The sequence below is a fragment of the Artibeus jamaicensis genome, unplaced genomic scaffold, assembly GCF_021234435.1.
Source record: "Artibeus jamaicensis isolate MK-2021 breed Jamaican fruit bat unplaced genomic scaffold, CSHL_Jam_final scaffold_474, whole genome shotgun sequence".
Classification (NCBI taxonomy): Eukaryota; Metazoa; Chordata; class Mammalia; order Chiroptera; family Phyllostomidae; genus Artibeus; species Artibeus jamaicensis.
Genome location: NW_026522046.1, coordinates 24,897,132 through 24,924,147, shown reverse-complemented (window position 1 = coordinate 24,924,147; position 27,016 = coordinate 24,897,132). Strand labels below are relative to the sequence as shown.

Sequence of the window (27,016 nt, the reverse complement as noted above, 5' to 3'; positions counted from 1 at the left end):
TAAGATTAACATGGAAGAAATATGAAACAATTCTTCATTTTACAAATAGGTTTTCCTTTAGCTTTTACTTTTGGGGTGAAAAAGTATCAACTTTTTGACATATTTGCATAGGATACATTCATTAAAAATATCAAACTTTCTTTTTCAAGTTTGCTCTTTTGAACTTTTCCAAGTACTCCGCCTCCAGTTAATAACAGATCTAGACCGGTCTCAGCGCTCCACTAGCCCAAGGTCCCCCTGCCTACAGCCCCTCTGTTAGGTTCAATTTCATGAAACGGTAGTAACGCATTGTTCTAATGCGTTCTTCCTTCAGCTCAGAGGTCAGCAGACTGGCCTGCGGGCCAAATCCAGGCGGCAACCTGTTTTGGGATGGCTGGAGAGTTAAGAGTTTTTACATTTTTAAACAGTTGCTTAAATTTTTTAAAGAAAATAAATGTGTAACAAACTGTATGGCCCACAAAGCTGAAAATATTTATGATTTAGCTCTTTACCAAAAAAGTTTGTCAACCCCTGCTTCAATCCATTATAACCCCAAAATATTTTTGGCTCAATCTATATTTTGAAAGAAAATCTGATATTAAAAAACTTAAAATTAGTAAGTGATTTATGGAACCACAAAATTTACTTGTTTTATGAAAGGCACATTAGATCTTTATATCAATAAATTCTAACTCATCCAAACAATTATTTCTGATGGAATTCTTCAGGATATTCAGAATCATTCATTTTAAGTAAAATAAACATGCATAATTTATTCCCTATTTCATAAAGTATTACCACCTGTTTTGTGATTATTGGTACAAAATTGAAAAACACAAGGGGATACAAAAGTAAAAATATCACCTGAAATCTTATCTATAGTTAAGCACCATTAACATTTGGCTACCTGTTCTTCTAGACATATCCATTTAATTTTTAAAATGTGGATCACGTTGTATGTAAAATAGTACAACCTCTTTTATTCATTTAATGCTATGATTTTCAAAAACATCTCATTTGACTGCATTTATCTCACAGAATGAATATGTCACAATTTATTTAAACATCTTCCCATTTTTTGACATTTAGGTTGAAACTAATTTTTCACTATTGTAAATGCCACAGTGAGCTTCTTTATGCATAACTCTAGACCTTAATTTCTGTGTCCTTAGGCTAGACTTTTCAAAGACTTAAGTATTGTCTCCCTCATTCCCTCATGCTGTTCCTTGTGTTGTTTTTTTTGTTTGTGTTTTGGTTTGTGTTTTTTTTTTTACAAAGTCATTCTTCTTCTCCAAGATCTATCTGTAAATGATGAAGTTCCTCAGGGCTGGAAACTTGGTCCATTCTTCCTACTCTCTCTATTTGTCTCCAAATGAGTCTGTTAGACCCAAGATTTCGAATGCCATCTGTGTGCTCCGATGCCCATATTTACATCTCCAACCCCCTCTCTCTCTTCTCAGTTCCAGACCGACACACCCAAGTACTTACTTGTCATCTCCACTTGTACGCTTCATACCATCTCCAGTAAAAATACCCAAAAAGGATTCCACATCTTCCCTCCTTCTGCTCCCCTACCACACCCCACTCCTCACGGCCCTTCTCAGAAAGGAGTCTCACCTTTCCACTTCTGACACGCCCTGGGAAACCATCGGTGACATCCCTCTGTCCCTCACCACCCCATCTGGTCAGTCACCAGGGCTTGTTGATTCTACCACTTAAATATATCTTTCACGTTTCTATTTCTCTCTGTCTCCTCAGCCCCTCCTAATCCACATTCATCTCTCTCTTGGACCACTTTCTATATTTGCTTCCTAATTGGTCTGTGTCTATTCCTGTCCTGCTCTGTCTTCCTATCCCCTTTGCAAGTCTCCACCATGGAGAAAGTTTCTAAAAATGTCAATCTGCTTTTACAACTCATGAGTGGCTGTAAAGAAAAATATCTTACTGGCAGCCCCTCTTCTGGTCATGTTTGCCTTTACTCTCTGGCTCCAACCCCATAGTCTCCTTTCAGCTGTTCAGTGACTGTGCTCTGCTTCTTCCAGCCTCAAAAGCTTTGTTCAGGGCGGTCCCTCTGTCCGTTACTCGCCCTGCCCTCCGGCCTCAGCTGCTCAGCCCTTTCCCTGACCTCTGGCCCAGCACACACACGCTCACATGGCCTCGGCATCCAGGAGCCTGCTGTTTGGGTGCTCACTACCAGGTGTCAGCTAAATTGTCATATGCAGGGTGGAGCAAAAGTAGGTTTACCCTTGTGAGTACAGAGTTATTAATTATTGTATTATTTTCCACACGAACAACTGTAAACTCACTTTCGCCCCACTCTGTATTTTTTCCCTAAATGTCTTTTTCTTCCCTAGACTGAAGTTCCATTTTGGGTAAATAGTGTTTGTCTCTTTCACCACAATATCTCCCAGTGGCTGGCGTGTCATAGGGGCTCAATAAAGTTGTTGAATTAGTAATAGGCCCAGGGTATAAAAGTTGTAAAGACGTTTAAAACATATGATCACATGGTATTCCAGAAAGTTTGTATCAGCCAATTTATACCCACCAGCAGCTATGAGTGTTCCTTTAATCACACCCATCCAGACACTGAGTATTATAGTTTTAAATAACTTTTAAATATTTTACAGGCAAAATGTTACCTCACTGTTAATGAAATTGCGTTTTTGTTTTTTTTTTTTTTTGATTGCTAGGGAAGATGAACATTGTTCACAAATTGATAGGCTCTCATATATTTTTCTCTGGTTTTTAAATTTATGACACATTGCTTCTATTGGACCACTTTTATTGGGAAATCTTGGAGGTTTATTTAGATGAATTATCTTTCTACCCATAAAACAACATCACCAAACCTACTTAACTTCCTCTGAAGGGGTGCACAGCTTCGGAAAATACCGCTCCCCAAGATTTATGTTCAGTCATTGATGACTCCTCCTTACTTTGGGTGAGAACATAATTCATCATGGCAACAGGGCCACTTTTGAGATTGAAGCGGGGCGCCATTAATAATTACGCCAGGACACCTGGAGTAAAGTAGGGCCGCCCTGTGTAAGCCAAGACTTATGGCTTCCCTAACTCATTGTCATGCAGACACAAAACTCTGGGGATCTAGAGCTGAGAGCAGAGGTCCAAATGGTGATCCGTGGATAAACTGAGGATAAACCTGCTTTTTGTTCTGAATCGTAATAAAGATGCCTTCGTACTGTGCTGTTCAGTGACTCGGTGACTCTCCCTGGAACTCCCTGTTTATAATGCTGCCCACTCCACTCGTTTACCTCACCTCACCAGCCCTTGGAGGCATCTGACAATTTCAGACAACTCTCCTTCTATGAGGAGGCGAGTGGCCCAGAGTGCTGCAGGGACTGTCTTGCCCATGAACGCAGAGCTAGTCAGAGGCGGGGCCTTGCGAGTTCACGCCCATTCCCCCCCACACTGCCTCCGTCATCAGCTCCAGATGCGTTCCTTCTGCCTGCATTTTCCCCAACAATGCCCGAGCTATTTTCTGACTTTATAGTGCTTCCAAGGTTATGTCAACAAGTGACCAGAACAGCATTTTCACTTCCTGGAGTGTCTTGCGAGATGTTCCTCTTTCACAAGCCTAACACATCCAAGTACACGGCACGCGATGTCTGAGGCAGCCCACCTTGTCCTGGGGCCACGTGCCCACTGCCTCCTCACTTGTGATGATCCCTGGAGCTCATGCCCTGCGTCTGCCAACTTCCCCAGCGCCTCCTAAATGTCTTTTTATGTAATTTATACCCTTCGATGAAGCTCAAAAAATAAGTCAGAGTTGCCTATGGACTTGCATGTTCAAGAATTGCTAGGAACTTAAGGAAAGTAGGTTATGATGATGGAAAACTGGAAAAAGAAAGACTGGGAGAGCTTAGATAAGTTGAGTCTGGTTCAGTGCCCTGCAGTCGGAGGCGCGGCTGTGCTAGGAGAAGAGCAGCAGCCTTCCTCTTCCGGGCTCGTCAACGGGAGCAAACTTCCGACCAGAGGAACTACCGCTGGAGCCCCGGTGGACTGCTGAGCAGATTGCTCACTGCACAACTCCAGGGGCATCCTTGACATTCAGTTACATCTGTGAGAGTTGGTCCTCCTGGCAGGGACCTGCAGGGCAGTGCGCATCCTCCTGGCACTGAACAGGGCCCATTCTGTGTGGCCACACGTGGAGGTCCTGACTGACACCCTCTGTGTGACTTTTCTCTGAAAAGACACTTAACCGTTTGCTGCAGTTAGTGTTGCCTCACAGGATTTTCAGGGCGATCTTCATTTCCATTCACGTGGTTTCTGTAAGCTCTGTAGTATTTGTTAAGCCAAGTGTCCTGGTTTTGGGTTTAGAAAATAGGCCGTCGGAGCTATTTTTTATGGGCTGAGGTTACCTAGATTTTGCCATTTCATTTGTATTGAGGAAAGCCTAGGGAGCAAATGCTTTCTCGTGGTTTGCTAGATAATCAAAATATTTAAGATGTTAATGTTTCTTAAAGTTGTTTTTCCATTATAGTTCTAGAGACAGATCCTACATACACCTAAAATACATTTTTTTTCTTTCTTTCATTTACAAAGTGTCTAAACACAGACTTATTAGTCTGTAGACAGACCAATAAGTTAAGATTAACCCATTGGCACTAAATAAACAAAGGAGAAATTCCACACATTCCACCTGCCTAACAGAGAGAGACCTTGGTTTTGAATTAGCAGGGAAACCAGCTTTGTACCTCCTAACAAGGAAGGTGATGAAACAATTCAGAGGTGAAACCCCAGGGGTCTTTAAGCTGGAAGAAGCCTTTAGTTCATTCACTTATTCGCTCATCCAGTTAATTCTTACAATTTGCTCAACACCATGATCATGCAGTCTGGCCTCGGTCTGGAGGAACCTGAGGTCACAAAGCTGGTTAGAGGCAGGGCTGGAAGCCAAGTCTTGGTGTTCCAACCCGGGCCACTTGGCCCACAGCTGTTAAGTGTCCCCATGCAGTTACATGCAGGTGACGAAATTAGGAGAGCATTTGTGTGCTGCATGTGCCCTGCATGTAATTCCCATAATAAAGATGGAATACAAACCCACTGCCAGCCATTTCTTTATTACTCCGAATGCCACAGCTCAGAGAAGTGCAGCATTAGGGCTAATGACTTCAGCATCCGGGAGTTTCTCAAACAAATCTGTTTCCAATCTATTTATACTCCTTATGATTTAACTATTTCAATCATGTCTTTTCTCAAGTGTTGTCTTTACAGATTAGAACCCTGTAAGTAGCACTGACCTCTGAGGAACATAGTCTCGTTCCTACCTACCCTTCGAATATCATCGCACTTTCCTACCTGTGACAAAAATTAACCCAATCTCATGGTGGGTATCTCCTTAAAGGATTTGTTTTGGGAGGAACTTAAGGCACGTAGCTCATTAACAACATGAAATTTCATTTTCTGAGGTGTCTGTGCTCTGCCTTTTTACCATGAAATCTCCCAACTTGCTGAATATCGCTGAACTTGTTGACAGTTGAGGAGGTCAAGTGCGTGTGAGCAGAAGAGAACAGCTGCTCTTGCCAGCTGCCTTCTTCTCTGCAAAGCGCAACCGCTGCCCAAGGAGCCTGTGGAGGGCAGGGGACTGGGAAGGAGGGTGAGGTTGCTGCAAGGAGACCCTGCTGACATTTTTGCCTGGTAAACTCATCCATATGCGTCTGGACCACGGGATACTGACTTTTAGCTGGGTGACTAAGAGCAGAGGTAATGAAGGCAAACTACGCAGGTTCAAATCCCGCTTTGCCACCTAGCTTTTCAGCTTGACATCAGACAAGTTACTTAACCTCGCTGTCTTCTGCATTCACACCTATAAATGGCGATGATAGTTTCTTCGCACAGTTTTTGAGAGTTAAAAGAATTAAATGTTATTATAATTAATACTTCTAGCAACAAATACTTATGATGCTCCTATTCCATCCAGTTACCATGAACAAGATAGAAATGTGCTTGCCCTTCACAGAATTTGGAGTATTTTTTTCACACTAGGAGCCTTGACCCATTCAAGGGTTATGAAATTAATGTAATAAGCTGTGACTAGACTGTTTTAAATGAAGTAGGATAGGATTTTACAAAATATGTTTTATAAAACTTTTTTCCAGTTATATATGTTTTTATATTTATGTGTGGCCTGGGTCTTGAGATTAAGTGGTTTTCTTGAGTAGTCGAAAAGATAAACTATTAAACAGCAGTTGCCATACAGCATGTGTGATAGATGCAGCGAATGGCATGGATGGCATGGAAGCTGGGGAAGGTCACCTGACCCCATGGGGCAGGGACAGAGAATCAGGGAACCCTCCCAGGAGGAGGTGGCACTTAACCTGAGACTTAAATGATGAGTAGGAATTTGCCCAAAGAGGTTGGGGGAGGTTGGGCAGGAAGCAGTTCCTTTAAGGGCACCGAGGAGTCGTGGAGGGCTTTAGTGAAGCCTGCGGGAGACCCGCTCAGATCTGCATTTGAGGAAGGCCCTCTGACAGCCTGGGGAGAAGGAGCAGAGATGGTGAGGAGGCTCTTCAGTCACATCAGGACACGGATGGACAGGACTCAGTGACCGATGGGGGGAAGGGGCTGGTCCCGGATGACTCCTGCTTTACGCACCTCTCTGATGTTTCAAGGTGGCAGGGGACAAATCTAAGTCTGTGAGCTCCAAGCCTCTGACTTAGACTTTCTGAAACAGGAAGACAGGACCTTTCAATCACTTTGCAAGTCATCTGTCTCTCATCCTGCTGGATGAATCTGTACACTGCTGCTGGCCTTGGAGTTGGCAGGGCCTCCAGTTTCCAAGCGGGATGGCTCTTGGCAGGCGGTGGGAAGCTGGAAACAGAATGGACCCTGGGCTAGTCAGGCACCTTTCATGAAGACAGAAGAAAAAAAGAAACCTGGGAGTTTCCCATCTGATCCAGAGTATCTGGTTGAAAAATAATTTGAAAAGGGCAGTTAATTCAAAAATGTTTATATTTGGCTTTGAAATGCCACACATTTTTGGCAGTGTATTTACCTTGCCAAATGTTTTTCTAAGGCCTCATTTTTGCATCCCCTGAACACAGACCATCTGGGCAGCAGGGGCAGCAGCTGAGGCCCAGGAAGGAGTCTGGGTGGGTGGTTGAGGAGGTCTCAAGGTCTGAAAAGTGAACCGAGACCACAAGGCTCTCTTACCACTCTAGCTGGTCAATACTTACCTGCTGCTACCTGTGTCCTGCCACAGAGCAGGGAAGTTTTTTCTGACCTAAGTCTTGCCAGGTCACACGGGACGTGCGAAGCAGCTGTCTGGTTCCCAGCACACCACCCACATCTCTGAACGCTCCAGAGCCACCTCCATCCCACCGTGGGGCAGCCAGTGCCCAGAGCTCGGCAGCAACCTCAAAACCAGACCATATTTGGAGCACAAGGCAGGCTCCTTAAGACGTTACCGTAAAAGACATTCTAAATTACAATCAGTCCTGTAAAGAGCTCCAGAAAAGAAAGCCCCTTTTCCTGTTATTCCTAAAATTGCTGTTTCCAGAAAAGTCAGATTAGCTTATCTTTCCTGGCTCAGGCTTACCCAGGAGAGGAAAGAGTCTCACTTCACTGAAATCACTTAAACAAAGGGTCTCTGCTCCCAGTCCCCATTAGGACCTCGAAGGAATGTCCGGGTGGCAGCCACTCCCTGCTGCAGAATCCTAAGCATTCCCCTGGTCCTCCGTCTGGTATCTGGACTGTGCCAATCCAGGGCAGGGGCCTGGGCCAGGCTAGGATTCGCTGGGAGTAATTAGTAACAGGTCCAAATCTGGAAGTTTAGAGAAACTGGTTTGCCTCAGACTATTGTAAAATCGAGTACCGTTTCTCTTTTTTCTGCCCGTCCCCGGCTTATAGCATTGTAAATAATTGAAGTGTGCACACAGTGACTTGATGTATGTATGCGTTGTGCAGGGAAGCCCTCTGCCCCAGTCTGGGTGGAAACCCCAGCACAGGGTCCTTTGACTCCGTTTTCTGAGCAACTGACAGAAGCAAAGCCGTTGAGGTGTCAGGGGTGTGTCACCTGACACCTTCTTCTTCCCCTCCTTTGTTGTCTCCGTGATTGGAGGTGGCCAAAGACGGTTTGGGAGACTCGCGCAAACAGATTCTCTGTGACCTCGCCAGAGATCAGCCCCATCGCACACTTACTCCTCCATTCCCCCCCCCCACACACACACACTCCTCTCCCCAGGTTGTCACCCTCAGAGTGTAGCCCGCAGGGAAGGAAAACGAGCTAAAGCAACAGGTTCCACCCACAGTCAGAACTTGACAGGGAGGGCGGGTGGGCGACGGGAGCCGCGTGGTGGCTGGCGGAGAGGAAGCGGCGAGGAGGAAGGTGGAAGGGAAGCGATGGTGCGGCAACCGCGCACACGTCACTCGGGCTCCCACAGGGGCTTGTGTCTGTTCGCGTGTGGGGGAGGGAGGTCCTTCACGAGGTCACTCGGGGACTTTCGCGTGGGTTAGGAGGCATCCAGCAGCGCGTTGGGGTGTCGGGAGTCTTAGGCGTGGTAACCAGCCCCGCAGAGAGGGCTTGGGGCGCGCCCAGGAAATAACGCGTGTGTCTGGGGCTTGAAATTCACCGCCCTCTCCAGGGCACCGCCCCTGCTAATTGACCAGCTCGGTGCCCCTAACACCCTGCGCCTCTTCGGGCCTTTTCCCGGCCACTCCAACCTCACGTCCGCCCGACCTCCGGCCCCAGCCTGCTGCTGCGAAAACCGGGAGAGCGGACTGCGCCGCGCCCGGCATCCTCTGGGCATGCTCGGTGGCGGGACCGGCTCCGCCGCCGGGAGGGCGCGTCCTCCTCCCCCCGGGCGGCGGCGGCGCCTACGGCGACTTGCCACCGCGCCCAGGCCTGTCACACCTTTGGGGGCGGCGGGAGCCCAGAGCGCCCACCTATCCGAGCCTTCCGGCGAGCGGAGGAAGGGCCAGCCGGGAAGGCGCCGAGGCGGCCGTCAGACCTCCGCGCTGCCGGCAGCTCGGTAGAAAGTAAAGCTCCGCTGGCGAGCGGGGCCGGGCTCCCCACCGCCCGGGGCTGGCGGGGCGGGGCCGGGTGGGTGGTGGTCTCAGCGCGGAGACCGAGGTGCGAATTTAGTATCCGCCCACCCTCTTCTCAGTCCCCGCCTCCGGGGAATTATAATCTCTGGGAAAGTGTCGGGTTCCCGGAGAATCCTCGGCGTGGGGTGCAGGGGCGCGTCTGGCGCAAAATGGTTAAAACAAAGTCCGTGCGTGCCCCGTGGCCCCTTTCAAGGAAAGTGTGCGCGCTGGTGGCTGGACACCCCCTTTGCTGATTTGAGTTTTTTGCCGGGAGGAAGTCTGGTTGCGGCAGGAAGGGGGGTGGGATACGGGATGCCTCAGGCTGGTGCCGGCTCCCGCCCCCAGGCCTCCGGCGGGGCGCACCTCCGGCCTGACGGGCGCAGCGCGCGGGGCCGTGGCGGCAGCGGCGGGCGGCGGGGAGCCGGAGCGGGCCCGGCCGGGAGGCTCACTCTCTCTGCCTCCTCCCCCCAGGATTACCGAGAGGATGGGATGGATCTAGGCAGTGACGCCGGCAGCAGCAGCAGCAGCAGCCGCGCCAGTTCGCAGTCCAACTCCACCAAAGTGACCCCTTGCTCCGAGTGCAAATCGTCGTCGTCGCCTGGGGGCAGCTTGGACTTGGTGTCTGCCCTGGAGGACTATGAGGAGCCCTTCCCGGTTTACCAGAAGAAGGTGATTGATGAGTGGGCGCCGGAGGAGGACGGGGAGGAGGAGGAAGAGGAGGACGAGCGTGACGAACCAGGGTACCGAGATGACCGCTGTCCCGCCCGGGAGCCCGGGGACGTGAGCGCCAGGACCCGCGGCAGCGGCGGTAGGGGGACCACCACCGCCATGCCGCCCCCGGTGCCAAACGGCAACCTTCACCCGCACGACCCTCAGGACCTCAGGCATAATGGCAACGTGGTGGTGGCCGGCTGGCCGAGCGGCTCTCGAGTCCCCCGCCGGGTGGTCCAGAAGCCCCAGCCGGCGGGGGGCCGGCGCGGCGGCCGGGGCCCCGTGGCAGGGGGCCTCTGCCTTCAGCCCGTGGACCCCGGGACATGCGTGCCGGCGGAGCCCCCGATGCCCCCGATGGACTGGGAGGCGCTGGAGAAGCATCTGGCTGGACTGCAGTTCCGGGAGCAGGAGGTGCGGAACCAGGGCCACGGGAGGACCAACTCCACCTCAGTAAGTTGGCCGGGTGCGTGCCCACGCGCGCGCGCACACGCGTCCGGACGCGCCCTCCTAGCGCTCCAGCCCGCGGCCCCATCCATCCATCCCCGAGGCTGCGGGCCGGGCGGGAGAGCCTGCCTTCGGCTCCCCTGGGTACGGCCGGGCGTTCAGTCTGCGAGCTTGTCTGGCTTCGCTGGGTGGGCGGAGTGGAGGGAGGGGCAGCCGGAGAGCAGCGGAAAAGTCGGGTTAGTGCAACCGGCGACTCATTTTAATGGAATTACTTAGGGAGACGAGGCTGTGAGTCACTTGCCTGAAAATAAATCCGGGGAGATTTTGGCACCGCCACCAGTGCCTGCGGGTGATATTTTAAATCGTTAACAGTTGTGGCTTTGTCAACCATGGAGGGTCTTCCTCGTTGCCCCTGATGTCTCGCCCATAGGCAGGCTGTCCCCTCGCCCGCACCTCTGGTCTGGCTGCAGCGTTTGTTCCACCTCGCGTTCAAACACTTGAGCGAAGGCTCCTGTATTTGAATGGGTGGCCGCCCTCCTCTAAGACTCCTCCATTCTGAAACCCGGCCTGTCGTTGACCTGGAGGAACGGGGTGCATTGGCTTGCTGGGGTGAGGGGGGCGTTCTAGCCTGCGTCGCCTGATGCACTCCCGCTCGGGTGGTGGGGGGGATGCTCCTTGTTTTGATGAGGAGCCTGTAACCCTTCCTCACCGGAGGTCTGCACCTCGGAGCCGGAATTCCGGGCGGGAGGGGTGCTGGAGTGGGGAAGAGGGAGGCAGGGGAGGAGGGCTGCGTGGAGAAGAAGCGGGGACAGGTTCCGACTCGTCTCAACAGCATTTGTGCCCTTTAGAAGAGCGCAGATAAATAACTTAAAAGAAAGCATGGACGTAGCTCCCCTCCCTGTGTATCGCTGTGTTGAGATAAAGCAACAGTTGTAATTCGAAATCGTGGATGATGTCCCTAAATGGGGCTGAAGGGCACAGTTTAAATGAGCGGCTCTCTGTGGGTGGCAGCTGTGTGGCAGTGTAGGAAAATGCTTGCTTGCAGGTGTGATTTTTTCCGCTCCAGGGCCCTGGGGCTGCTGCAAATTTGGTGCGTGCACTTCTGACTTCAGGGGTGAGGACGGTAACTGCGTTTCACAGAGAAATTGGCATGGTTTTCATCAGAGAGAGCCCTTAGCTGACAGAGCCCAAGGGTTAGTGTCTCTTGAGAAACTACCTATTAAATTAACACAGTAGTTTTAATCCCAGCTTTACCATGGCCACTAGCAGACGTGGAATCTTTCTATTACAGCCAATATACCCCTTGTACCTTGCAATGGAAAACATCCTTTTCCTGCTTAGTCTTGAGAAAAAGACCTCATTAAGTTCCCTGGGCTTAAACAATGACCTGAAGATAAGTAAGTTTTGTTTACTATTGTGTGACGTTTATGTATTCCAGGACAATGTGATAACGGGTATACACATGAAGTTAGGATTTGATGGTGACAATGAGCTCCATCATTCAAAAGTTATTAAACAAAACGTCATTAAGCACTCCCGTGTGTGCTACATTTGAGGTGTGACTGTCAGCTGCTGGAATTGTGGTAAGGGGAGGCAGGAGTGCAGACAGGCCCCTCTGGGCACTTAACATGTAGTGGCGTTCTGACAGCTTCCTCTCGGCCAACACACACACACACACACACACACTTTCCTTTGTTTTTGTGAAGATTTCATGAATCTTTCCTTCTTGGCCAATCTTTGAATCCCAAGGTGAATCCTCACCTAGTGAGCAGTTTGAGTATTTGGGCTCCCCTCCTTTCTCCCTTCACTCCCCGCCACCACACCTCCTTCTGGGAATTTCCTCCACAAGTCACAGAAATGTGAGTTTCATTGCTTTAAAGCAAGTACCAGTACAGAAGAAGGGGGGATGGAAGGTGGCCTTTAAGGTTGTTTTTAGATTGAAATTTTCCATGTTTTGTTTTGTCTTTGTACAAAATTGCCAGTCAATGTTAGTTTAAAATAGTACTTTTCAGAGTATGTTACCTTCAAAGTCACCTTAGCATTGAAGAAAAAAATGGAATAGAATAGAATTGCTGTAGTCTATTGCAGGTAGTCATGGTCAGCTCTGCTCTTTAAAACTTCAGTTCCCTTTTTCTGTGACACTGGCTCACAACGTGAGATTCCTTCTCACTACGGGTTGCTGTCCTAACCGTTTGGAAAACCCAGACTTACATTCTGTTTACTTCTGCCTGGAATAAGTGGAGAATTTATGACCGTGAGGACAGAAACTTAGGAATAACGAAGGAACTGTGTACAGGAGAAAGCCTGTCTTGAAGGGGTTGTTCAAATCAAATGATGTTTTTGCTACTCTTTAAAAAGTTGTGTGTAAGTGGAATCACTACATACTGCTAGGGGAAAGGGGTACACATGAGAAAGAGGGGGCAGGTGTTCGTTCACCTGTGAAGAGAGCCACGGAAGCCTATTCCCACCCCAGGGCTTCAGCCTGTTCTGGTTTGGAATCCAGTGGCTTGTTCCTTCTCGTCATTCCAGACTCCCTTCGGTCCTGGTTCTCACCTTCTCTCCTTCCCAGAGCGGCTGTCCCTGACCACCCTCCCTAAAGTGAGGCACTCCACCTCCGCAGCTGCTCCTGGTGTGTCGCCTGGTGCTCATCACTACCTGACGTTACCTTGTTTAGTTCTCCTTCGTTTTAGTCTCTCCAGAATCTTAACTGGAGTGCAGGGGTCTTACCTGTCTTTAGATTGCTGTAACCTAGTGCCTGGGACGGTGCCTGGGGCATAGCAAGCTCCCACGTGTAAACTGAATGAAGGAAGGAAGGACTTCCCTGACCCACACACCACACACCTAAACCACACCTCTCATTTTACAGTTGAGAAAACTGGCGGGCGCTCGGGGTTGCTTAGTGATTTGTCTAAGGTCCAGAGAGAAACCTATGAAAGCGGTTTTGCCCTTTCTGCTGACACCGGACTACATCTTTTTTTTTCTCTTCTCCTTTTAATGCTTAAAGTACTTTGAAATAAAAGGGCAGAAAAGAGCTCCCACCCCCAGTCCCCAGAGTAACTTAAAGGGTTTCCTAATGAGTAGTTCCGTCTTCCACTTCCCTAGTATTAAGCATCGTAGTAAACTCAGACAGGGTTTGGCTGGGTTTGTTTTAATGGAGTAACCTCGAGTTCTGCAGAGCGAAACCGTGACAATTCAGGTCTTCCCACTCCCTCTCCAAGTCTCTGTCTTCCTCCTGGGCTATGGCAGTCCACTCAGAAGGAAGGACTGAGGTTTCAAAAACGCGTTGGCAGTCAGGGAAGATCTAGAGGCAAACTGAAAAAACTCACAGTGTGTAGGTGGGATCTGAAATCCTGGCCGTCTCTCCTTGAGGTGCGTAGGCGGCTCTCCCCTCCCTCAGTGCCGGTCCGTGGAGGGGGACGAGGTGGGACGAGGTGGGATGCTGCTGGGACTGTCCATGTCAGAGTGCAGAGGTGCCCGGGGAGTCCTGAAGGAAACGCTTCGGTGACCTCACTTCCTGCCGTCTTCTCGCAGCCCGCTGCTTCCAGGCAAACCCGTGTCACGTGGGCCCTAACCCATCCTTGGTGTCCCAACCCCCCAGCTTGATGGCAGAGCCTGGAGGGCCGCAAGGTCACTTTATTTCACTGCCTTCTCCCAGTAGCTCCATGGTGCTTGGTGCAAATGCCTGATGCAGGTTGGGAAGGAGACGACCTTCGATTCAACAACCAGAACTCATCCCGGTGCCCCTCCAGGTGGCCAGGCCCTGCCCACGTGGTATCCACAAGTTTCTCACAGCCCTGCCCTGGGCTACGTCACCTCAGGTGTGTGTCAGTGCTCAGGGCCTCACACAGTTAGAGTAAAGAAGGATGCAGGACACTGGTGCTTTTGATGTCCGAGTTGGGACCAGAGAGGCACCTGTAAAGGAGTCCTGCTCCCATGTCTCTGTATTCATCTTAAACGCTCATCTCCCTGCCTCCTCTGCCGCAGGTGAGCTTTCTAGGACGGTCCGAGGGAAACCAGGAGCTCCTCTCTCTTCTCCCGCTTCTCCAGGACCTTAGTTTGTCCCAGCATCGCTCTGTCCGCCCACTCGAGGGGTTCCCGCACTCACCACCCAGGCGGTGGGGGTGCTCACTGCTGCAATGTACTGCTTTTCTTTTTTTTTTTCCTTTCTTTGGTGTAGTTTATTATTTCTTGATGGAGGATAATTGCACCTCTTCGTCTCGGTAATGTTTCCGTGAGGTTCTCTCTCCCTCAGCGCCCGTGGTCCTCCGGGTTTAGCCGGACCTGTCTCTGGAAACGCACTCCCATCTCCCCCCGCTTCTCTCTCCTTTCAATTATTTTGTTGTTGTTGTTGTTAAAGCTCTGTTGAGGTAGAATTGACATGTAATCAACGGCACATGTTTGAAGTATACAATGTGATGAGTTTTGACATGTGTACACCTGTGAAACCATCACTAAAATCAAGATACTAGACATATCTCTCAACCCCTGAAAGTATCCTTGTGCCCCCATGTGATTTTCCTGGTCCCGTCTCTCTCGGCAACCACTGGCCTTATTTCTGCCACTATGGGTTAATTTGCATTTTCTAAAATGAGAGTAAATGGAATTATATAATATATACTCTCTTTTTGTTGGTCTTTCACTCAGTCTCTTATTATTTTGCAATTCATTTATGTTACTGTGTATGTTTATTTATATTTTTAAAAGATTTTTCATTTATTTATCCTTAGAGGGGAAAGGAAGGAGAGAGGAAGAGAAACATCAATGTATGGTTGTTTTTCAAGCGTCCCCTGCTGGGAACTGGCCTGCAACCCAGACGTGTGCCCTGACTGGGAATTGAACTGCGGTTGTTTGGTTCGCAGGCCTGCGCTCAATCTACACCAACCAGGGCGGTTTATTTATATTTTTAACTTAAGTACGTTTTAAATTTTTTCCCGTTTTATTGAATTTACTGGGGTGACACTAGTTAACAAAATTCTGCAGGTTTCAGGTGCACAGTTGTGCAGCACATCATCTGTACCCCGTGTTGTGTGTTTGCTGCCCCCAGTGCAGTCTCCATCCATCACCACTTATCCCCCCTCGCTCTCCTCCGCCTCACCTGCCCCCACCACACAGCAATCACACACTGTTGTCTACTGCTGTCTGTGTCTATGAGCTTTTTCTCTTTTATTTTTCTTTTTTGCTCAATCCCTCTCTCCTTCCCCCCAGTAGCAGATGGGTTATGTTTATAGCTTAATGTTTTCTGTTGCTAGGTAGAGTTCCGTTTTATGGATATACCCTATGCCTCTGTTGATGGACATTTGGGTTGTTCCTAGTGTTTTTCTATTACTAATACAGTCTCTGTAGAGACCTATTCTTTTGTTTCTCTTGGGGAAATACCTGGGAACAAAGTGACTGGATTATAAGATAGGTGTGTATTTAACGGTTTAAGAAGTTGCCTGTTTCCCAAAGAAGGTGCACCATTTTATGTCGTCATCATGATTCTAAATACGGTCACCGTAACCTTGGCTTTCTCTCCCACTGGTTGCTCCAGTCCATCCGTGTCCTTGGGCCTTGCTGGACATCGCTCTTCAGGTGACTGCTGCCTTCTCTCTTAAAACAATTCGAAAGCGCTTGGACCACCTCCGATATTCAACCAAAGTCATAACACCCAGTACACCCAGTGTTCAAAAAGGAAACTGCTCAGTTTTAAATTACAGAAGGGTTCTAATTGTAGACCCAATACATTTTAATTCCAGTTTTATTATTTTTTAGTACCTGTGACAGGTGCATTTTCTCTTGTTTAATGAGAAGTTAAGAAAATTTTTAATTGACATGTTAATTGAAAGCAAATTCTCCTGAAGTTATTTCCAAAGTACTTGAAAATAATTTGCCTTTTTATTTGTTTGTACTTTTAACTAGCAGGAAACTTTAAATTACCTACATTTCTTCCTAGAATGGCGCTAATCACACATTATTTTCAGTGCATTAGTCTGCAAGGATCCCAGCCCAGTTCCTCCTCCATCATGGTGCTGCGGAAGAAGCTGGAACGGCTGAGTACTTGGCTTCCTTCGTGATTTGGGCTATATTTAAGTTACATGAATTCCCATTTTTACAGGCTGAGTTAAGAGGTTTTATTACTGCTACAAAATGTAGTCAAGTTTATAACTTTAATAAGTGCTGTGATTCGGCAGCCTGGGACGCCGCGGTGGAAATGTCCTGTGTGGCGTGCAGTTACCACGTACCCTGTTGGTCAGAGAGCACGACAGGGCACTGGAAAAATCATTTTGTGTGTTTACCAGAAATTACGAAGGTTGAGTGTATTCTGTGCTTTGACCTTTCCCTTTGAAAAGTTTAGTGCCACCTTTGCCTGCTTTTCAAATTTATGTTGATTTTTGTTTCAGAGCTGGGAAGGCCGCTTTATCCATTCAGGGAAATGTGACTGGGTTTAAAAAATAGGTTGCAGGTAAACCCCAATTCCGGGGCTGTGTGTGTGTAAGTGGCCGCCAGGTGGTTCAGCCTGTTGTGGAACAGCCTTTTGAAATGTTGTGGTTGGAGTACATGAAGTCTTCGCCTACCAATTGGTTTGTGCCCAGTGGTCCTTGCCTCCTAAGGAAAATTTTTCAGGCTCATCTGAAAAATGGATGCAGGCGTTCTCATCACACGTGTGTGGAGCCCTTGGAGCATCTCACCACCCACATTGTGCACTTTCCTCCATCCTCTGGTTCTGTCTGCATTTCTGACTCCAGGGCCTTTGCCTGGCATTTCTTTCCCACTCTCAGGGAAGCCCCCAGCATGAGCCCTGGAGCCCTCTGCTCAGGCACAGGCCCAGGCCCAGGCCCACGCGCTGCTGCTCCGGCCGCCACACCACCTGGCACGTGTTCCTTCGTCCAGGGCCTGCTCTGACTCAGGGCCCCACCTCCTAGGGGATGTTGTACCTGATCCCCTCTCTTCTGAACTTCTGTTCCACTCTGTGCCACTTCCTCATACTTAGCTTTTAAACGGCTTTCTGGTTTTGAATGTTTTCATGTTCATTATTATCACATTTGCTCCTCATGACACCTGAAATTGGACAAGGCGGTTAGTGGGAACAGTAAAATGGGAACTGTTCCCACTTTAGGGATGAGAAAACCAAGGCCCTGCAAGGTTCAGGGATTTGCCTAAAGTCTTGTGCCGGACAAAATTCAGACCAAACCTGTCAATTTCCGGTTCTGGTTCCAGGCTCTTTCAATGAGATTGCCTTATACTCTTATTTCTCTCCCACTGGTTGCTCCAGTCCATCTGTGTCCTTGGGCCTTTCAGGACATCGCTCTTCAGGTGACTGCTGCCTTCTCTCTTAAAACAATTCGAAAGCACTTGGACCACCTCCGAAATTCAACCAAAGTCATAACACCCAGTACACCCAGTGTTTTGTGGGTATGTCTCTCACCTGCCCTTCCCTCCATCAAAGACGCAGGTGATACCACCGGCCCAGGCTTTTGCTGAGGATCTGCCACTTGACGATGCTTGTTGTCTGGTTGGTTAATGTATTTGGTAATACCCTTTAGTTTTTAGGGTTTTAGTTGAGGGTTTTTTATCTTTTAGTTTTAAAATTTACTCAAAACTCTGCTACACTCTGAAATTTCTGATTAGTGCTAGTAATAGTAATTCCAGGTCCTTTCTTAAAGGCTTATGTAAACTCTGTTAACATTACATTTGCATTTGAAAATAGAAATTTGTTTTTACTCCTGGACCTTTGCCCCTGAAGACACCAATGGTTTTGTTTTCTTACGTCTGAAATTCAGTCCTATGTATCTTAACAAAAAGGGCTTTGCAGATGCTTTTCTTTAGCTGCTTTATGCTCCGTGAGCCATTAGGACAGATGATGCTTTATACTGTCAGTGACTGGGAGGTTATTTTGCACAAAACTTCTGCAGAAATTCAAATGTCAGTTATGAAATTGAGCATTTTAGTAAAAAAGTAACAGGATTCTTAAAGACAGAAAGGATCTGAGAGGTCATGTTGTCCAACCCTCACCACCGTTTTCGAGGGAGGAAGCCGGTCCCTGGAGATTAAACTTCTCAGCCCAGGCCTGACGCAGCCTCCAGACACCGACTCCCTGCTCCCACTTTTGGGAAACCCCCCCCCTTCCACCAAGGCCACTCTTTTTTCAAACAAATATTTTTGCAACTTAATTTGAAGGACAGGTCTAGTCTCATTATTTAAGATCTTCAACAGTAGAAGTAATTTTTATCACTTGTAGAAAAGTTCTCAGTGTCTTGTTTCTCGTTTTCTTTTTCTGCACCCTTGTTGTCAGACGATAAAATTGCTTTCTTCCATTCAGACTTGAGTTCTTCCATGCGTACATTTCTACCAACAGAACAGTGGTCTCCCAGGGTTGACAGACTTCGTTCTCTGCCACTGATCCTTTGCTACCTGGCCATCCACCCTCCTTTGCTGTACCGGGCAGCACACAGTGCTCTCCTGGGGACGGGGCCAGGGCTTGCCTGGCACTGGGGAACTTTGCTGAGCTCTAGGAGGCAGAGAAGGCAGCAGCAAGGCTTTGGGTGCCTTTCTGCACTCATCCCTTCCGTTTACGGAGTCCCTCCGCTGACTGTTGGGGACATGAGGAGGTGCTGGATTCAGGAAGACGGAGGAGAGAAGATCTCTCTGTCGTTCACCTCACAAGCAGAAACAGATTTGTTTCCTTCTAGACAGAGTTTTTAGTGAATATTTTATTGTAAGCCCCAAAAGGTGGGGTGGGGGGAGCGTAATAACAAAACCAAGAAGACTAGAAAGACTAGGAGGGTGTGTGTGTAGTTCAGAATTAGCCCGTAAAAGAGTCTCCATTGGGACGCCTGGCTTTGTGGGAACATGAGTGAGAACAAGGAGAGGAAAGTGGACACAGGAAAGGGCGGTGGTTTGTCCTCTACGTTCCCCGCGGTGATTCTGAGCCCGCCGGTTGGAGCGCTGAGCCACCAGGGTTTCCTGTCCTCATCCCTCTCTCCGCTCACCAAGTCGAAGCGATTCTGGAAGAGCCCTCCTTTGTTCAGGTGTCCTTGGTTCGCTTCCTTTGTTTGGGTTTTGGCTACTTTTGTGAATCATTTGATCATTTCCCTTATATATTTGTTAAATAATTATGTCAAGCATGTTCTAAGACCAGTCTTTATCACTTGTCTTTCTCTGTTTTCAGTTTCTTGTTGTGTCATTTTAGATTATCCCCATTTATTCCTCTTCTCATGTTATTTTCTGCACAAAGTGCTCACGACTCTGGAGGTGGTGGTTTAGGCTGGGACATGTCCGGGTGGTAGGAAAGAGCTCGGTCAGAGCTTGCTCAGCCCCAGGTTGATGGTTTTTCAAAAGGACTCATGAAATGTTTTAGTTACTAACTGGTGTGAGGCTGTATTAAAGCAAAGCTTGCTAGAAGCTAAAAGAGTGATAAGTGTTCTTCAGTCTGGTTTGTAGATCTGACTTCCTAATAACTGTCACTTGTATCTGTACATTTTAAAAATAATACAGCAACTGTATTTTTTTAAAGATTTTACGTATTTATCTTTAGACAGGAAGGGAAGGAGAGAGGGAGAGAAATATCAATGTATGGTTGCCTCTTGTGCATCCCCTGCTGGGAACTGGCCTGCAACCCAGGCATGTGCCCTGACTGGGAATTGGACCTCGATCCTCTGGTTTGCAGGCCCGCGCTCAATCCATTGAGCTATGCCAGCCAGGTTGTGTCTGTACATTTTACAGATACCCTTACATCTCCACCCAGATACTTTATTTATTTGTAGTTGAATGACCTTTTTTGGTATATCTATCATCAGCCATATCATGTTCTTTTTTTCCCCTTCAATTTCTTAGTCTCTCCTTAGTATTTATGGTTCATGAAAGTGATTGTGAATTTGTCTTCCTTGAGATATTAACATAGTATACCAAAAAAAGAGAAAGAGCTTCAATCTTTATGGATTACAAGAAACAATGCATTAGTCAGCAGATGATTTCCACAAACACATCAGTTCCAGAGGGTTTTATTGCCCATGTCCTAGTAGAGATGATTGATCCTTTAAAACTCTTCCTTGTGGACATTAATGTCTCAGTTATTCATGGAGTTTAGTTTTTTGAGTGTTTTTCTTATGAAGTATTCCTGAAAGCTTCTAACAACAAAGCATGTGCATTGGCCTTTTCCAGGCGATGCTCCATTTGCCCCGTGTTCGGGGCTTGTTTTCGGGATGCTTGGGGAAGGCCAGGGGACAAAGCGGCATCTCCGCAGCCGCACAGGCAGGCTCCAGGTGGCGGGCTGTGTGTCCGTTGGCCCCTGGCTTGGCACACAGCAGCCGGCGGGGGCGCATGCGCATTGCCTCCTCCTCTAGGATTCCGCCCAGTCCGTGACCCTCCGCCTGCCTCGTTCCCCTTCTGTGCGGGTTTTCCTGTAGGTGCAGAGGACCAATGCAAAGTCCATAAGAAAGTGACTCATCTAGTACTGGGCACCTTTGGTGGCCGGGACTCCTTGCCGGGCCTCCCTGCCAGCCCCGCCATGGACCACTTGGGGGTCGTGGGGGAGGATGGGCACTGTCCCCGGCCAGCTGGCTGTGGCCAGGATCAGCTGCTCACAAAGGGGTCGTAGACACGCCCAGAACAAAACAACAGGTAAGCTGTGGCAGCTCCTGAACGAACCTAACTAGGTTCTGCTTTCTTCTTGGTTTGCCATATAGGGAAAGAACTTTGCTGTCTAAAAAAATTTAAACGGAATGAGGTAATTTCCTCATCATTCCTAAGGTCTTCAGCAGTGTTACAAATTTAGACTGGAGGTTAGAACGTAAAAAATAAAAACAAAACCAGAAAAGCTGCCATGTGATGAAATGCTGGGGCATTTTTAATGTCAAGTCCAGCAGCATAATAGCTTATACCCCCTCTTCCCCATCCAAAGAAAGAGCGGTATTAAACTTATTTCCAAAATAAGAAGGGCCCGGCCCTCTGGGAACCTGGCACATGTCTTCTTAAAGGCTAATCTCCACTCCTATAAAAAGAACATGTTTCCAAATAGTTTCAAAACCAGTTTAGCCTTCTGTTTTTCTCCTCGTGGCACCAGGAGATAAAAAGTTTTGCCACTTATGAAAACTACAATATTTTTTCTTTGTGCGGTCCTCACGTAATTTTTGGTGCATTTTGACCTGATTTGACATTTTAGTATGAGCAACTGCGTACTTAAGTGCTCTGTCTTTTTTATTTCCACTCTAAAATGGGTTCTGGAAGGAGGAGGAGAGAAGATCGCTCACTGGGATTTTATTTTTGAGTTCTTAAATTATGTAACCAGTGATCTAGCAGAGTAGTTATCCAGCCAGCACTGGCTCCACAGTCTGACCCAAATAGCCCTTAAGGTGGGACCTCCTTCGAGAAGAACAACTGCCTGCAGCAGGAGTTGGAGAACTCCCTGAATACCTGCTCGCCTGCGGTGCTGGCCTCAGGATTAGGGGTATCCTTCTTGAGTTTCATAGGAAAGTGCGCAGCAAAGGAAATGTACCCTGCTGGGCTTACACCAACCCACAGGGGAGACCCAGGGCACTGGAAGCGCAATTAAAACTCTCTGTTACTAGTAAACAGTGACCCTGGGAATCAGAATATTAGAGCTGGAAGGGTGGTGAAGCCAGAGGTTCACAGAAGCCGTGTAGGCAACTGATGAGAGCAGTGGGCCAGGAGGGAGTCAGACTGTGGGACGGACCTGGAGGACAGGTCCCTGGGGTCACGGGCAGCTGTCTTCATACTGGCTGCCCTGTTGCCATGGTCACCTGCTGGAATACAGCCTCAGCCTCTGACATGTCAGGAGAAGCCCAGGGCCCAGGCCAGGGTTTGTTTTTTTGTTGTTTGTTTAGGGTTTTATTTATTTATTTTTAGAGAGCGGGGAAGGAAGGGGAAAAGGGAGAGAAACATCCATGTGTGGTTGCTTCTCGCACGCCCCCTACTGGGGACCTTGCCTACAGCCTGGGTATGTGCCCTGACTGGGAATTGAACCAGCGACCCTTTGGTTCGCAGGCCAGCACTAAATCCACTTAGCCACACCAGCCAGGGCCCAGGCCAGGGTTTTATGAGAAATATCCTCAGTGTGAAATTTTGGCAAGTGACATTAAATAAAAACACAATTTAGAGGCTAACAAACAGATGTGTGGTTCCAAACATGGCCTCTGGGCTACCAGTGTCTCATCCGCACTCAGCTCAATCTTCTCATTTTACAGGTGAGACAGCTGAGACCCAAAGAGGTTAAAGGAGTTCATTGGGGTGGGGGTGAGGTGGTGCAAAGTGGGGGTGGCTTGCTGAGAGGTCTGGTGTGAACGGAGAGATCTTAAGGAAGAAAACTCATGAACGAGCGATCTTTATTGACACCAGAGTAGCTCCACCCCCAGCCCTGCTTCTTTCAAGGGTTTAAAATAATTTAAAACAGTAACATCCAGAGGGACAAGTAAGAGTTACACAGCTTACTCTATTTTACTTAATTCTTATTTACATCCCACTTCTTAGAATTTACTTGTCTTCTTTCATTTTCAAAGCAGCTCAAAAAAATTGATTTGTTATTGGGATTCAAGACAATCTGTCATGATTTATTTTTCATTATTTATGAATAATGAAAAGGGAAGATTTCTTTAAGAACAGGTGATCTTAAACAAACAGACAGGCACACACTGCGTGCTCTGTGGCCTCGGTTCTTTTATGTGCTGGCAACTCGCCTGGGATCAGTGTAATTCCAAGGGGTGGTGGTAGGGGATGAGCCTTGATCAAGTTTCTTGTTGTTATATGGCATGTAATGAAACTTCAACATTGCCGAACCACACCGAGATTTTGTTTACCAGCAGCTGTTACTATATTAACATTAAATAGGGCCTATTGAAAGGATAGAGGTTGGGAAGTTACATTTGTTTCCTCTTGAGAGTTTCTGGCTCTAACTACAAAGTCAGCATAGATTTCAAACAAACAAGACAAGTTTGGAAACATTGTTCACTTCACTTAAAAAGAAAACAAATCTTTTTATTTTAGAGTAACTTTAGATTTATCAGAAAGTTACAAAGACATTACAGAGTCTCTGAACGCCCTTCCCAGGCTTCCCCTAGCATTGACATCTTTTCTAACTTTGGTACATGGATCAGAACTAAGAAATGAATCTCGGCACAATGTTATTTAACCTAAACTACATGCTTTGTTTGTATTTATGTTAGCTTTTAAAAGTAAAAAGATTGTAGTAAAACTATAGGTAATAAGTAATTCAACACAGTGGCTGGAAAGGAGGGGGGAGGGTTTCTCCATTTTCTCTAACCGCGGCCCCGCAGAGTCGTCCGAGAGAGCATAAAATTTAAGCAAGATTTCCACTAAAGAGTTTGCTCTGTGAGTATATTTGAAGAGGAGTCTCCTAGCCCCTCTTCCGGTCGGAGCCGGTCTCTGTGAGGAAGGCATCTGTAAGGAAGGGGCAGGAGAGCCCTGGCCGGTGTGGCTCGGTCGGAGGGTCATTCCGTAACCGAAAGGTTGCAGATCGATTCCCAGGTCAGGGCACGTATCTAGGTTTCGGGTTTGGTCCAGGGGCCGGGGAGTGGAAAAGGAGAGGCAACTGTTAGCCCACCAACTGGGTAATCCGAATTTGAAAAACTGAACTACTGGTGGACACCAGACCCAGTTTTGTCAGCATTCGAGGGGGTTGCTGTGCTCAGTGAGTTCTCAGAGAGGGGCTTCCCGGGCACCCATTCTGCGCCTTTGTGCGGCCTGATTTGGCTGACAGGACCAGCGATTTCCTCTTAAGGCTTGTTAACATTTCCCAGAATTCTCTCACTAATTACATGTTCAGCATATTGTGGATTATGACACTACTATCACTAAATGCTTCCTTCAGCAAAACCCATATAATCATATTGAAAGCTGTGCTTTCCATACTAAAATATTTGAAATAGCTGCTTCATCCGTACAGTCTCCTGCTGTTCACTAAAGGCTGTGCTGGGAGTGGGGCACGCGGGCACCACTGACCTGCATTCCTAGGTCCTTCCTTCTGTGGCGATGGTCATGGGTTTCGCTCCCAGCACAAGCTCCCCCCCCCCCCCCGTGATACCCCCCAGGTTCCTTGTAGGGCATTACCCATTCCTTGCCCGGTGGGATTTTGATGGGAGGGTGATTGTAAGTGGCTGGTTCACTCTGGGGACTTCAGCCCCAGAATCTCCCCGCCCTGGCTATGCCGCAGCTGGAAGAACCCCTCTGCCCCCCAAAGCTCCCCCCCCAGGACTTAGAGTCTGGAGCCCTGGCCCTAAGCCCCTCAGAGCCCTGGGAGGCCCTTTGAGACTTCTGCTCCCGGACTTCCCTTCCGCAGTTTCCAGTTGCTGCTCCACATCCGTCTCCTGTTGATTCTGTGAGTTTAAAACCGGTGTTGGTTTTACTGCTTTCAAATCAGGGACCTTGTTACCATCGGGCACTCTCTTGACTTACGACTCAAGTCCGGACATGACAGTGGCAGGCCCAATATCCCTAAGTAGAAGCCTCTAGTATTTTTTGAGTCCTTCAGAGAGTCACCGAATATTCCAGGTAGAATGGACCTTAGAGCTCCTTCCGCCCCTCCCCTGCATTTCACAGGTCAGGGGATAAGCTCACAGAGTGAAAGGGACTCTGAAGGCGTGATCAGTGGAACTGCCACACTGACACCCTCCAAAGAGACCTCACGGCCCATCTGCCCAGGTCATCTTGTCTGCATGCCCTCACTCTGCTCCCCTGGCCCCGCCACTCCTGGTACCCGTTTATCGGGTGACTAAGCAGAACTAAGGGTGGCGTCGGTGACCTTGGAAAGGATCAAAGCTAACTGGACTTCAGCTGACAGGGTTTCAGCCTGTGGCTGGAGGAGTTAATACCAAGGTTCAAACACTGAGCTGAAATGTCAGCCTTTAGCCACAGTCACAGGCCCTGGAAGACAATCGAGATGTGTCCTCTTGTTTCAGCGGAGACTTCGTCTAAGAAGTGGTCGTCAGCAGTTTCTGGGCTCAGACAGACCTCGCCTGGAACAGTACTAGTGGATTCCTTATAATTTGGGGGATAAAAACAACTAGTATTATGGCATAAATCTTGTGTTTTTAATGTGAATGAAGGACTGTCCTCTAACCGGTCCCCATTTTGTGGAAACTGTCACTGTGTGGCGTAAATGTGGGGACTGTCTGAGTCTCCAAAGGGTAAGCCTTCTGAATCCGCTTTTGAGCAAGAGCTGTGGTTCTAAATTGCTGATGTGAAGCTTTTCAGCAAAGTCACGGAAGTCCACAAAGTGACATCTGCCAAGAGTTTCCTTCACACATGGCGTTGCTTTTCTCCATAGCTTTATTTAGCCCATCAACACACACTGAATGACCACTGTGCATTCGGTGTGGAGGGTGAAGATGAGCGGAGGCTCCGTGGAGTTTCTCCTCCCGTCCTGGAGCTCTTGCCCTCCCGGGGCTTGCAGTCAGGCACGGCAGTTGACACGGGTCACGTGAGCACACATGTAGCAGGTGCTGCTGAAGGGCCAGGATGCTGTGAGAGCTAAACCTGTCTACACCATAACGGCAATAGCTACTGCTCCCTGCGAGCTGTCCTCTGCCGGGCCTCATGCTCACATGAGCCTCTGACTCATCACACAGTAACTGCTCCTCTTTGCTAGTAGCTATGGCCGTACCTGAGTATCTGTAATCTCTTAATATGTAGCACCCATTTATACCGCACGTGACTCAACTGGAGAATTTTTGAGAAATGGAAACTTTTCTTTAACGAATGAGAAGGTTGCTTGAACATGACTATACAGCTTTATGTTCCTTCTCTCTGCATTGAATGGCCTGCCATCAGCTCTGTGCTGACTTCTAATCGCCAAACCCATCTAACCTGTTACGTCCTACTCAGAAACTCACCCTGCCAAAAAAAATCTTTTAATTAAAAAAATAAAATGTGGTACTAGCTTTTATCAATGGTGTTTATTTTCCTTGGTTTTATCAAAAGTACTTATCATTTCTACATGCATTTATTCACTTATTCAATAGATATTTATTGAGAACCTGCAAAAAAGAAGGAACAAGCCAGCTCGTCCTGCTTGCAGGGGTCCTGGTGATCCTCCAGTTGAGCAGAGGCGGGGAGATGAGGCTGTACGTTCCCGCTCTCTCGACACCCGTCTCTGAGCTAGCTCTCCTCGTAAATCGTGATACACACTTTTATCCTCAAACAACACAGTTTTAAACAAGAACGCAGATTTTTTTCATCTTGTAAACAGATGGCATAAACTTACGATGTTAATACAGCACAATACTATAAATGCATCTTTTCTTCTTTATGATCCTCTTAATAACATTTTATTTTCTTTAGCCTACTTATTGTGAGAATATAGTATATGTGCATGTATCATGTGAAATATGTATTAATTGACTATATTAGCTGTAAGGCTTCCATCAGCGGTAGGATATTAGTAGTTAAGTTTTGGGGGAGTCGAAAGTTAGACACACGAGCCCTGGCTGGTATGGCTCAGTGGATTGAGTGCCTTCCTGAGAACCAAAGGGTCGCCAGTTCGATTCCCAGTCGGGGCACATGCCTGAGTTGCAAGCCAGTCCCCAGTAGGGAGCACGCAAGAGGCAACCACACATTGATATTTCTCTCCCTCTTTTTCTCCTTCCCTTTCCTTCTCTCTCAAAATCTTTAAAAAGAAAAGAATAAAGTATTTCAATATAAAAAAATGTTATACACATGAAGGTCGGTGCCCCAATCTTACCTTGTTCAACGGTCAACTGTATGTGAATACAGGCGCTCTGGGTCCCTAAGGTGACAAGCGGCCTGGAACGGATGGGGCGTGCGTGCTACCTAGGGGACAAGCCCCCAGACAGCTTCCCCTCAGAAGTCCTGGGACCACGTTTCTCAGTGG

At 48.0% G+C, this 27,016-nt stretch overlaps 1 protein-coding gene across 6 annotated transcripts in view; it reads left to right on the top strand.

The window, feature by feature from the left end:
• The window catches only part of LOC119035119 (schwannomin-interacting protein 1), a 643,607-nt gene that overhangs the window by 508,671 nt on the left and 107,920 nt on the right, over window positions 1-27,016 (top strand). For 2 of the 6 annotated variants that reach the window (XM_037126366.2, XM_053657556.1), the window contains one exon: window positions 9,493-10,182. In XM_037126366.2, the coding sequence (XP_036982261.1) occupies window positions 9,511-10,182 (672 nt within the window). In that variant the 5' untranslated portion in view covers window positions 9,493-9,510. The other 4 variants (XM_037126368.2, XM_037126367.2, XM_037126369.2 and 1 more) reach the window with 4 other exon arrangements.